Source organism: Dipteris shenzhenensis, chromosome 21, assembly GCF_047967505.1.
Source record: "Dipteris shenzhenensis isolate YYH24624 ecotype China chromosome 21, Dip_SZ_1.0, whole genome shotgun sequence".
In the NCBI taxonomy this organism is placed as follows: Eukaryota; Viridiplantae; Streptophyta; class Polypodiopsida; order Gleicheniales; family Dipteridaceae; genus Dipteris; species Dipteris shenzhenensis.
Window position 1 is genome coordinate 9,198,970 of NC_141616.1, and position 14,286 is coordinate 9,213,255.

At 47.5% G+C, this 14,286-nt stretch overlaps 1 protein-coding gene across 4 annotated transcripts in view; it reads right to left on the bottom strand.

Moving 5' to 3' along the window:
• Positions 1–14,286, bottom strand: part of LOC147888462 (LRR receptor kinase SERK2-like) — a 76,600-nt gene that overhangs the window by 53,208 nt on the left and 9,106 nt on the right. For all 4 annotated transcript variants that reach the window (XM_087392776.1, XM_087392777.1, XM_087392778.1 and 1 more), the window contains exon 4: positions 14,173–14,244. In XM_087392776.1, the coding sequence (XP_087248902.1) occupies positions 14,173–14,244 (72 nt within the window). The remainder of the gene's footprint in view (positions 1–14,172; positions 14,245–14,286) is intronic.

Here is a 14,286-nt window from a genome sequence, read left to right on the forward strand (position 1 = left end):
GGGAGTAGCCAATGACCCTCCCATAAATTGATGTCTGGGAGAAGTCCGTGGCGGCAAGGAGACCTGGTGCTCTGTCAATGTGACGCGATAGGATGATGGGAGGGGAGGGGTCCGTCTGGGCCACCGGCGGTTCCGAGCACGTAGCCGCCATATCGCTTGACTAACTGCGAACTCCCAAGGTGGGGAAGGGGAAGGAAAAGGAAGGGGGAAGGAATGGGGAAGCGGGGGAAAAAGGAGGAGAAAGAGAGGGGGGGAGGTGAGGTGAGCGGAGCGGAGCGAGGCGGGGGGGTGAGGTGAGGTGGGCGGGGCGGAGCGGTGCGAGGCGGGGTGAGCGGAGCGGGGAGCGGAGCGAGGCGGGGTGAGGTGAGTGGAGTGGAGATGGGGTGAGGTGAGTGGAGAGGGGGTGAGGTGAGCGGAGCGGGCGGGTGGCGCAGAGTGGAGCGGGCAAGGCGGGGTGGGGTAGGTGAGCGGAGCGGGGGTGAGGTGAGCGAGCGGGCGGGTGGCGAGGAGCGGAGCAAGACGAGGCAGGGTGGAGTAGGTGAGCGGAGCGGAGTGGAGAGGAGTGAGGTGGGGCGGGGTGAAGGAGCGTGGCGAGGCGAGGGGAGGAGCGACGAGCGGGGGAGCGACGATGAGGAGGGGGGGAGGGGGAGCGAGGCGGAGAGGAGGAGGAGCGTGGCGGAGAGGAGGCGGCTGGCTGCGCGGCAACAGCTAACGGAGGGAGAGGGAGGGGCCGCGCAGCATGCGAGGGGGGGGTTAGACGGGGCACGAAGGGGAGGGAGGGAGCTCGCAGGAGCTGGGAGCGAAGTCTACATAAATAACTGTTCAATACTTTTAGTGTGTTCTAGAGTAGTACTATACTACTTTATATTCTAGAGTGCCATGTGTCACTATGGGACTCATCCCATATACATTTGACACTCAGAGTGTGTGTGCCTATCCTATAAAAGCATTGTACTTTCATTGTTATAATCATCAAGCCTCATGCCTTCCTTGATCATGTAAGTACTTTGCTTGGTTGTATATTTCTTTCTCGCATTATTTCATTTCCATTATGCTTTCCTAGTCTTGCTTTTCCTTTCCATTCCATGTCTTGCATCTTCGAACAATGATGCAAGACTGAAAGAGTGTTTGCAAATCTTGTTGCTTATTTGGATGATGCAGGATGAATGCCCTGGCTTCCACCATGCTAATATTCCTCTAAAACACTTAGCGTGCTATTATCTATGCTGACCGGGAAAATGATTTCTCATACAAAATGTCACAATCAGGTTTTTTGTGCATGGGCAATGGCATCTATCCAAACTACTGAAGAGCTTTTTGTAAATCACGGGGGTAGTAAATTCCACTAAATTATGTGAAACCAATAAAACACATCAAGTTGAAGAGCTAAACACGGCGATCCCAATCCTAAGCAATATCAAGAAACACCCAAACACAAGGAGAATCATGCCACCTCATTCAAAGCAGATATCACTATCATCTACTCTGGAGACTCTAGGTAGGCCTTCCTGCTCTAGCCCTCACCCGTACAAAGCACTCTTAGCTCCTAAAATCCACCATTGCATACATTGCAACATGATCCAACTCAATTAGCTTGCCTATGAAAAAATCCTTCCTTCGAAGATGCTCCTCCCGGAGCTCCCTCGTAGCCTCTCCACCAGCCTCTCTATGGCCACCCTCTCGCAGCCCCTCGTAGCCTCTCCGCAAGTCCCTTGTAGCCCATCCACCAACCCCCACGCCCCTGTCTCTCTCTCACCCGTATGAGCTCTCAGCTCCCCCTCTGTGCACCCGTTGATAAGGAAAAAAAAGGAAAGACAACTAGTAATTATGTACTTCACCACGTCAGATAGCTGAGACTTCATAGGGATCAGCTGCAATGTGGGCTCGTAGATGATGAGCTTATGAACCAGGTTCCAGAGCATGTGTCTTTGTATTAGGCACCGAGACAAACCCCCCCACAAAAACTGACTGAACATGGATCACACAGACTCAGAGAGAGCCAAAAGACTACACAGCCCGAAACAGATAAACTTAGAACTGAACTGAACTCTCTCCCAAAACTCAGAGAACAGTCAGCCTCAGAATACTATAAACCCACAGCCCACACTCCAAGCTTCCATCAAGGACAACAGGTTGTAACTCCCACAAAGCTGCAACAGCGCCACCAACAGTCCTTCTCTATCAGTACCCAAAAATCTCCCACGATCAAATCAGCATAAGATCACAACCATGTCAAAGAGGCTTCCAATTCCTTTAGGATAGCTTCTCTTCCCTTACAAAGCAGAAGATCAGTGATTGACGAACATCTACAGCAAGCATCAATCTCACGTTCTTCCACGAAGAAAGAAAGAAAGTTTATTAAAGTCTTCGGGAGACCGTGAAGGTCTATGAGACTAAAGATAACTGATACAATGAGCATAATGGTGGCGGTCTCAAAACGGGCCAGCCAACCGTTTCTACAAAAAAAGAGGTTATGAAGGACAGTGTGTCTAGTCCTGATAGAAAAAATATGTGTCTACCTCCAGATGATACAAAAAAGAAGGGGGGGGCACCAAAAATGGGGCAGAGGGGGGAGGTATAATATATATGTGCAGGTGGTGATCATCAGAGACCAATCATAGAGGGGCCATCAAATGGGAGGCCGGAAAAAACCCTGCGATAGATGATTGGCCTCTGACGTCACGTGGCCTAGTCGAGCTCGGTCGTCGGGGCGGCGGGTGGCCCTGTGGATGAGTGCCCAGCTCCTTTAGGACAACCATCATCGATGAAGGTCACGTTCCATTGCCCTTAGCCTGCAATTTCTTCGTCCCTCTATCTCTTGCATACGGAATTCATGGAGTCTCTGTTGCTAAGATTGCTGCATCGTAGTGCCACCAACAGTCCTTTAGATGATCTTCTGTGCATCAGCTCATGTGCAAATGACGACCGTCCTGCCTATGTGGTAGCCATGCTCAGCCAACTACAAACAGCTCGCTATCTCTGGAGATCTCCAGCGCCAAGGTCTTCTCAGCGCACACAAGCTCACAAACTCCCTTACGTGAAGATAACCAGCAGCGTCCGCGATAGCCCTTCTCTCCCATTCAATCTGAATTCACCACGTAGCTGTAACCCCGGAGCACCCAGAGCTTATCCTTTCCAAACCTGGAGTCCCTTTGTGCCAAGCATGCAGTCAGAAAAATCCCCATCACGTACGTAGGCCTTCACTTGATGGGCGCTTAGCCTTTCGCTTATGCACACCCTCTCTTTCGTCTACGAGACTCTCCAAATCTGGTCGTCCAGCCTTCTCTTCAAGGAGCCCCCCTTGCATCGTAGATCTTTCCAGCGTAAAACCAAATCAGCTCCCACGTAGAATTTACCACTCTTCCATTTAAAAAATGCAAATATCGCCCCAAGGCACATTAAATGCATATTTTGGACCTTTAGTCACACAATTCCCACACACATTAGCATGCACATTAAAGCTTGCATGTACCCCGTACACACACATGAAAAGCCCCTTGACATCACCAGAACATATCATATTCCTGTAACATGCAAGTGCACATTGACTCAGGAAAATATAAAAAAACCCTTCATAACTTGACTTTACATGACCCTAAAAACATTTCATTTGACCACACACTGGACACCCTTGCTCTGGAAGTCTGGTACAACCACATTGCATTTCATCATTTCCCATGAAGTCCCTACAAAACATACTTTATTGTCTCAAAAAACTATACATTAGTCCATCATGCTTGTGAAAGAAAATCCACAAATGCAAAAAGCCCACACCTACCCTAGATGTGTACAACTATGTGCCTACCTACAGCTATATACAGTGCTCAAAAACTTGATACAGGTTTTGTCCTATCATTTTGCCCATCCCCAAGTCTGCAGACATTCATGTCTGGCATATAGGGATATATAAGATTTGCATTTCTTCAGAGATATACTCATCCATGAGGTCTTCCAGCTTGTCTGGTTTCATCACAGTAGGTCCACAACTGCCTATACTCATGATCCTATGAAAGTATTTCTTTAGTCTGAAGCCATTGACTCTATTCTTATGCTGCTGACCATCCAAATCCTCAAGTTGATATGAGCCATTTTTGAATTTCTTTGTCACACGAAAAGATCCATCCCATTTGGTCACGAATTTCTTCTGGAAGATAGAATCCAGACTACTGTTGTATCTCAAAACTAGATCACCCTCCTCGATTTTCTTATCCCTGAATTTCCTGTTTGCTCTCTTTTGATTCTCCTCTTGAATTAGAGCATAATGTTCCACCGCCTTTTGTCTGTCTAGTTGTGCTTCCTGCAAATCCAATAACCGGTTCTGGAAAGTAGAATTTGAATCCTCGTTTATCTTCATTAACATCTGTAGTGCAGGAATTTCTACTTCCAAGGGTAATAGAGCTTCTTTCCTGTAAACAAGATGAATTGGTAAAAACTGGGTGCCTTCTTTTACTGCAACTCTGTAAGCCCATAAACTCCAGTGCAAAGCAAGGTCCCACTCCTTCTCATGTGTTCTCATGATCTTTCCCATGATATTAGTACACACACCATTAAATTTTTCAGTCATCCCATTACATTGAGGATAATAGGGACTTGCATATCTGTGTTTAATCTTCAGCTTACCACATCATAAATCCATCAGTTCACTCCTGAAACCTGGACCTCTATCAGAAAGCAACTCAAGTGGCACACCAAATCTACAGCAAATATCCTCATACACAAATTTACATACAGATTTCGCATTGACAGCCCGTACTGCTCGTGCTTCAGCCCATCTCGTCAAATAATCCATAGCTGTCAGCACATAACAATTTCCCCTGGCTGTCATGGGTAGAGGACCGATGGCATCTATTCCCCATTTCTCAAAAATATTATAAGCAAGCATGATATTTCTGAGTTCTGGATGTACGAACACTGTAGGCATGACCTGCACCAATGTCTTATGTCTCTCTGGAGGGATGGCCACACATACCCTTCTGTAAGTATTTTCCTCAGCATGATTTTGAAAGCAAAATGTCCTCCACATACTCCCTCATGATTAGCTTGTAGAATATGAAAAACTTCCTCATGCCAGGGAATTCTTCTAAGCACCAGATCAGCCCCTTTCATGTAAAGAACATCATCTATCAGACAATAATAAGTACAGCTTTTAATAAATCTGTATTTTCTTTGTTTCGGAACTTCTTCAGGCACTTTACTAGTTAACAGGAAGCTTTCCTCACAAGCCAATGTCTCCCTTCCTTTGTATAAGGGCTCCTGCACTCCTACTGCATCAACATAAGCTGCTGTAATTTCCTGCGCAGCGTCATGTGCATTTACATTCTTACCTCTTTCAATATGCTGGAGTGTCCAGGCATCCAATCGATTTAACAGTTTCTTCACCACGCTTATCCATCTCTTCAAATGCCTTCCAGACACCTAAAATTTGCTTCACAACCAACAGAGCATCTCCCTTAATCATGAGTCTCTTTATACCTAGACTAATGCATACTTTCAAACCTTCGAAGAGGGCTGCATATTCAGCTTCATTATTACTGCTGGCTTCGAGCTGAATTCCCATTTTCCGAATCTCCTTTCCTCCAGGATCATAAATGACAATTCCTCCTGTACTTTTATTTAAACTTTTTTTGTAAGATCCATCAAAGTGTAAAACAAATGCATCCTCTAGTACTTTTTCTTCATTCATGTCAGTGTTCTTCTTCACATCTTCAACTAAAATAGGTCCTTCCTTATAGGTGAGGAGATCGAGGAGATCAGCCAAGGAAGCTCTGGTAGGGTTCTCAACCAAGAAGGTAAAAGAGTACTCTTGTAACTCTACTATCCATTTAATCATGCTCCTGGAGATGTTTGTACTATTCAACATATGAGGCAGTAGTGAACATGAGGTAAGAACCACAAAAGGCCTAGACAATAGATAAGACCAAAATCTCCTACAGGCATACACGAGGCTAGCCAGGTTTAATTCAGCCGCTGAATACTTCCTCTCTACTTCACTCTTCACCCTGCTGGCATAATAGACTAGCCTCATATATCTGGAACCCTCTCCCTGCTGCAAAAGGATAGCACCAATAGCATCTGGTCCTACAGACGGATTCACATAAAAAGTCCTAGAATAATCTGGTGGCTTTACACTCGAAATATGAGTCAAGGATTCCTTAATTGCCTCAACCACCTCTTCACTCTCTGTCATCCACTTCAGAGGCTCAGATTTTACCACCTGCTGAAGAGGATACAAAATTTGAGATAACATATGAATAAATCTCGACAGATACTTCACCTTCTGGAGAAAGGTATGCAACTGCTTGGTATTCTTAGGAGAGGACAGCATAACTAAAGCTTTTACTTTACCTGGATCTGGCTCAATCCCATTCTCAGAGACAATATGCCCCAATATTTTAATGCTGGTCTGAGCTGACTGAGTCTTCTTAGGATTTAATTGACCACCATTATTATCAATCTCATAAAATACTTGATCCAGCTTGCCACAATGCTCCCTTCTTCCACTGTAGACACAGATGTCATCACTAAACACTTTACAAAATTTATCCAAGAAAGGTGATAAAATCATATCTGAATTCTCCTGATAGTGCGAGGGGCCATTGGTAACTCCAAAAGGCATTTTCCTGTAACAAAAACAGCCCCAAGGGGTAATGAAGGTAGTCTTGATTTGATCGTCCTGGGCTATGGCTATTTGGAAGTACCCTGAATATCCGTCACACAAGCTGTACATTTCATGACCCGCCACTTTATCAAGAATATCATCCAAAAAAGGCAAAGGATAGTGGTTTCTCTTTGTCACTGCATTCAAAGGTTTGTAATCGACACAGACTCTCCATTTGTCTACACCTTTTGGCACTATGACCACAGGACTTATCCAATCAGAGTGAACTACAGGATAATTCCTTCATCACTTTCTGAAGTCACCGAGCTCTCATCCTCACTGCTGGTTTCACTTCTCTCTTCCTCTTCACTTGCTGAATCTGAAACTTCAGCCCTGCTTACCATATCAAAATTCAATTTCTTCCCATTCGTATGTACAGAAAAGATTCCTCTCTGCCAATTCTGAATTGCACCTACCTTCCTCAACCACGGCCTTCCAAGAATCAAAGGATAGGCTCCCAACCCCGCAGGCATCACATGACAATCCACTTGACATGAAACACTGAATGCCTCAACCTCCAGGCCAAGTACTATCCCTAAAGTCTTCACCTTGGAGTGGTTTGCCATTCTGATGCGATAACTAGAGGAGCGGGATATCTTCAGTCCTAATCTCTCTACACAAGCCTGGGTAATCACACAAATCTGTGCACCCCCATCTATATAGGCCTCTCCAAAACCCTTTCCTTTATGCCAGGCTTCTACCCAGGCTTCTACAGCAGGTAAAAGATCTGGCAACAGACATCAGCTTAATTGTACCTTTATGAGAGTTCTTCTTTGCTGGATTTACAGCTCGCCTCCATTCTTTTTTAAGCTTTGGGCAAATGTAATGTCCGGTTTCCTCCCTGAAAGATCTTCCACCAAATCATAATCTCCCTGCTCCTTCCCCATGGGATAATCTGCAGTTCTATACTTCCTTCTGGGCTTCCTGCTCTTCTTCTTTTGGTAGGTCATCATCTCCTCAGACTGCTTCCCCTTCTTTGCACTCGGACCAACCTCCTCTTCTCTATCTCTCTTCCCTAATGGCATGACATCTTTAACTTCCTCCAACTCCAACAAGCCAAATGTAACTGCCTTACCTTTCCCTTTCTCTTCTGCAGTGACTTTATGGATTCCAGAGGTACTAGGCTGACCTGCATCTTTTACTTCTACACTATGATCATTCACCCTATTATTTAACCTTGTTGGCAATGGATAAACATCACCTCCAGCACGAGGAGGCTTATCACAGTGTGTGCTGTAATGTCCCCACTCTCCACAATTAAAGCACTGGACACAGGGTGCAAATGACCCTTGACCTCGTCCTGCCTGCCACGGGCCTGAATTATTTGAAGAAGGCATGCTGCTTCTACCATAACCACCCGATGATCTACCTCTTCCCCTACTGTTCATCAAATTCAAACTCAAACTCTTCATAAGCTCCGACATTTCATGAATTTCCTCTTTTATATTCTCCTCCTTCCTGACTTCAAGCTTCTGTATTTCTTGCTTCACGTGAGAGATAATTTCAGGCACATGCTGAACCATTGGCATCTCCGGCATCATTTGTGACAATCTTATCTGCTTCCTCTCCTTCTCTTTTGCTACCCTGAGAGCATCCTCATAAGTGACCAGCTCTTTACATTCAATCTTTATCCTAATCTCCGGCTTCAGACCAGCAACAAGCCTATCCTTTTTTATGACTCTAGGAGGAACTTCAGGTAATAAGGCCACCTGCCATTTATTCCACAACACAGTGAACTTACCGACATACTCATCCACTAGCTGAGTCGGCTGTTGCTGCAATAAACATAGCTCTCTCCAAATGCCATCAGGATCTCTAACACTCCTGTCCCCAGCAGGATCGCCAAAAAGATGATAAGGAAAAAAAAGGAAAGACAACTAGGAATTATGTACTTCACCACGTCAGATAGCTGAGACTTCATAGGGATCAGCTGCAATGTGGGCTCGTAGATGATGAGCTTATGAACCACGTTCCAGAGCAGGTGTCTTTGTATTAGGCACCGAGACAAACCCCCCCACAAAAACTGACTGAACATGGATAACACAGACTCAGAGAGAGCCAAAAGACTACAAAGCCCGAAACAGATAAACTTAGAACTGAACTGAACTTTCCCCCAAAACTCAGAGAACAGTCAGCCTCAGAATACTATAAACCCACAGCCCACACTCCTAAGCTTCCATCAAGGACAACAGCTTGTAACTCCCACAAAGCTGCAACAGCGCCACCAACAGTCCTTCTCTATCAGTACCCAAAAATCTCCCACGATCAAATCAGCATAAGATCACAACCATGTCAAAGAGGCTTCCAATTCCTTTAGGATAGCTTCTCTTCCCTCACAAAGCAGAAGATCACTTATGCACACCCTCTCTTTCGTCTACGAGACTCTCCAAATCTAGTCGTCCAGCCTTCTCTTCAAGGAGCCCCCCTTGCATCGTAGATCCTTCCAGCGTAAAACCGAATCAGCTCTCAGCCGCCATCTTCACGTAGCTCCAGCTCACAGTCCAGAAGCTCCGCTTCATCCTTTCACGTAGCCACCTTGCATGTGCACATTATTCCCTTCCAGATTTTCCAGCCACGTCATCATGTAGAATTTACCACTCTTCCATTTAAAGAATGCAAATATCCCCTCAAGGCACATTAAATGCACATTTTGGACCTTTAGTCACACAATTCCCACACACATTAGCATGCACATTAAAGCTTGCATACACCCCCGTACACACACATGAAAAGCCCCTTGACATGGACACCAGAACATATCAAATTCCTGTAACATGCAAGTGCACATTGACTCAAGAAAATATTTAAAAACCCTTCATAACTTGACTTTACATGACCATAAAAACATTTCATTTGACCACACACTGGACACCCTTGCTCTGGAAGTCTAGTACAACCACATTGCATTTCATCATTTCCCATGAAGTCCCTGCAAAACATACTTTATTGTCTCAAAAAACTATACGTTAGTCCATCATGCTTGTGAAAGAAAATCCACAAATGCCAAAAGCCCACACCTACCCTAGATGTGTACAACTATGTGCCTACCTATAGCTATATACAGTGCTCAAAAACTTTATACAGGTTTTGTCCTATCACCGTATGCTCCCCGTCTACTCCTCGTTTGCTCTCAGCCGCTCAACTGCCCCGCTTAGCCGCTTAGCCTCCTCGTCGCTCCCTCCCATAGCCTCTCCACTGCCCTCTCTCCCGCTAGCCTCTCCGCTCCCTCCCGCCCCGCCCCTCGCCTCTCCACCCTCCACCTCCTGCATTTTTTTTTCCTTCTCTCTCTCACCTCCTGCATTTTTTCTCTCTCTCACTCACCTCTTTTTTTTTCTCTCACCTCTTGCATTTTTTTTTCTCTCACCTCCTCCCCCCCTTCCCTCCTGCAATCCCTTCTTTGCTGCCTCCCCCATAATGAGTGGCAAAGGGGGGTGAGGACAGGGGACTAGGCAGGAGACCCTTCGGTTCAATTTTACATACGCGAGGAGATGGGGAAGGGGAACGCTGACAAGGGGAAAACACAAAAGCAACTCAGTCTGGAGGACTTCAACAAACGCAGCAACTGGAGCGGTTTGATCGTGGACAGCACCGCGGCCCAAAACAAGGGGGCCCACCCGAAGCCCATGCCGCTCACCACATCCTCGACCTCTATGGTTACCACCACTATTTCACCACCATCATCCGCCTCATCATCTATGCCACCTCTCTCCTCTCCCTCTCCTACATCATCATCACAGGTCTCCTCTCCGGTAGCCTCACCACTAGCCCCACCGGCCACGGCTCCACAGTACTTTTCCCTTGTATCACCTCTACCTCTCAGTCAGCCACCCTTCAGCACCCCGTCCGGCCTCGCTACTCCTACATACCACTCCCCCGCCCAGATCACCTTGTCCCCACCCTCAGTACAACCTCAGCAGCCCACCTTCATTCCAACCCCTCTCGAGATCCAGTTCCCACCTGGACCAAGATATCTTAGGCCCCCACCAGATGCTTGGGACTCCTTATTAGCTGAGATACACAACATCCGGGCCCGTCAGGCAGAGCTCACACATTACACTCAGGAGCAGGCCCGATACACCCAGGAGCAGCCCCGCATTATACACGAGCAGGGTACCCTTATCCAAGGGCTCAGACACGACATCACACAGCTTCGAGAGGAGCTCGCGACCCTGAGAGCAGTGCCTAGAGGGACCCCAGTGACAGAGATGGAGGCACAGATAGCCACGATACAGTCAGCTGTAGCAGAGACGACTAGGTGGGTGGACGTGGCGAAATGGGAGCTCGCAAAGACAACCGTTTCAACCGCCCTACAGGAGCAACAGGAGAGGGCTTCGAAGGCCTTCAACATTTGGATAAGACGGATCATGCGAGATAGCACCAGCACCACTACGACGCCCATGGAGGAGGCAATCACCTTTGTGACCACCACCATGGGGGTCCTCGACCATGGCATAGAGGGAGCATGGCGTGTTGGGAGAGACCCCAACCGAGAGCAGCCCCTAGTTATTCGCTTCAGTACATGCTCGACTAGCGACACCCGACGCCGAGATACTCTACGAGAGCATCCCACCCTGTCCATGGATGAGGATTTGACACCACTATAGATTGAGGAGCGACGAGTTCTTCTGTAGCAGCGGGATGTTGCCCGCAAGGAGGGAAAATGGGCCGTGGTCCAAGATGGTAGGTTGTTGACCGACACCCGTCGGGCTCCCACCCGTACCCGCTAGGGGGACAAGGCCTATGAGACTCAAGTTTCCGAGACCCTAGCCTGCACCATTTGGAACTGTAATGGTACCTTATGGTCAGAGACCCAAGGAACTTCTCGGAGTCTTACACAAGACGAGACATAGTCTTTTACACGGAGACACACTAGAGCCCAGAGCGTCCACTACCAATAGTCAGTGGCTACACACGGGAGTCAGCCTTCAGGGATGAGATGAGGGATATAGGAGGAGTTGGAGGATCAAGCGGGGTCGCAGTATTGTACAGGTCTTCCCTCGCAGGCTACTCCGGATGTTCGTCTTTGTATTTTATGGAATATGATGCTGTTGAAAATGGGGAGAGGGTGAGAGACACATGATTGGAGACAAGAGCTGAGGCTCTAGGACTGTAGGACACTCCTAGGACTCTAGGACCACACACACTAGGACTCCGATTCCAACAAACCTCCCTTCGGAGCTTCCGGAGGGACCGGTTGCTCACTTACCGGGATCATCATCAGGATTCTTCTTTATGCAGATGATGTGGCACTCTTGTCATCCACACCCGAGGAGCTCCAGCGACACCTAGATGCACTGCAAGCTTTTTGTTTATCCCATGATTTGGAGGTCAACCTTGGCAAGACCAAGGTCATGATCTTTAACACCTCTCGAGCAAACATGCAACGGAAGCAGTTCACTTTCGACGGGTCACTAGTTGAGATCGTATCCTCATACACTTGGGATCTTCTTCGGCCCGATCTTCACAATGAGGCTAGTGATGCAGGCCAGACTGAGTAGGGGATACGCCTCACTGGCTTGGCTAGAGAGACAATGCTTCCACTCCCACTTCCAGGACCCTCGGACCAAGGCTCTTCTCTTCGACTCCTTGGTCTAACCAGCCGGTATGTATGGCAACCCTTGCTGGGCACCTGACATGTCAAAGATAGAGTGGACACAGGTGGAGCGCCTGCAGATCCTCATGCTCTCGTGGATGATCTGGGGGAAGCCATATGTACCACATCACATCATTCAGGCTGAGTTTGGTGCTTCTCCACTCCAGCTAGATGCAACCTTTCAGACCATCACATATCTACATCGGGTTAGATCATATGGGGACTGCACATCAGGGAGACAGAGGTTGCCATGGTTGGCTCTCGATTCCTCCATGAGGTTGGTAGCAGAGGGAGATGAGCAATGCTGGTATGCACGGACTCACAGATGGTTTGTGAGACTAGGGTTTCACATCGATAGGATACCTCCTTTTCAATACAGTTTAGATGCCCCTCTGGTACTCCCACCCACCATCCCGATCAGGCCACACACCAACCACATCATTCAAGAGGATCTCCTGCAGCTACACACTTGTAGGACCTGGTTGGAGATGAGGGAGCTTCTAGTGAAGCTGAGTTTCTACAGAGATTATTGTCTTTGTATTTCGAAGAAGGGATTCATCACACCACCGCGGGGTACACTGAGCTTCATATGCCCCACTCACTACGGATCTCCATCAGACAGTTTCGAGTATCATCACACCGCCTCCGCATAGAGAGCAGCAGAGCAGAGGGGATCCCTAGGGAGCATCGCATTTGCATATTGTGCGACTGTCAGGAGGTTGAGCCGGAGGAGCATTTTATTTTCAGGTGCCCAGTGTACTACGAGATCCGAGGTCGTTCCCACTGTCTCTTCAGAGACGGCTTCGGGCTCCTTTCCAGATTTCTCGCCTACCCAAATCAGAGATGCCTCACAGCCTTCATTCACGAGGGGGTCCGACACAAAGAGTACTTACTCAGGCGACGGGGCTTGACCACATCATCAGACACCTCTCAGAGCAGGATCACAGAGTTCTTCCCATCGAGTGACATTGATCATCCAGTCTCTAGCCGTAGACGTGACAAAGACCCCGACCCGACGACTGCAACACGACACACGAGACATCGAGGAGACACACAGATCACTGTGGGGGACCTCCCATCATTGTTTAGACCCGGGATACGTTCCGCGGGAGTCACGGGGGCTCTGGTCTTGCGTCGAGCCTCGTCCAGGAGACCGAGATGCACGGCACCCCTTGATAGACGCCAGCGTCCCATCACCAGCTACGCACCAGCCAGGGCGACATGACATACGGAGGATTCTGCTCCGCTCCAGTCTTTTTCTTTTCATTGTCACAACCAGACGTATTTGATTATGTATGATCAGAATAACAGGAGGGGCGCTCCAGTCTTTTTCTTTTCATTGTCACAACCAGACGTATTTGATTATGTATGATCAGAATAACAGGAGGGGCGCTGAGAATAACAGGGGAAGAAGGGCTGATCAGAGCAGAGAGCTAGGGAAGACTAGCTGATAGAGGTTGCAGGATTTTGTGAGAAGCAAGAGGAACAGGAACAACACACTGCTACATGGAGCAGACAAAGGCAGAAGGGGTGATTCAAGCAGAGAGCTAGCAGACCAGCTGATAAATTACGTGAGGAGCAAGAGGCAAATAAAGAGCATACTACTATAGAACAGGACGGGGACTCAGAAAACAGAGGCAGAAGAGCATGATTAAGGTAAGGCAGAGATCTAGAGCAGAGCAGCTAATAGAGGTTGCAGGATGTCAGAATGGAAAGGATCCAAGTCTCTCCATCTGGTGCAGACAGAACCACACCATCATTTAACCCAGAGCTTTTATTCTGCTTGCAAAACATGTCACTTGGTATTTTCAAGATTAGGAGATGTATTAGGCACTCTCAGCAGCTGCATGACATCATTAGATTTTGGTCTCATAGATCCTCTATGTGCATAGACTGCTTAAAGAAAGAAATGAGTCCATACAAAGTCTGCAGCTTTGGTATATTCGCTATTTGAGGAGAAAGGGTTCCAGTGAATTCCTGTCCTGCAAGGCTCCTGTAAGAATACAACAGTAAATCAAATAAAAAATCTTAATGT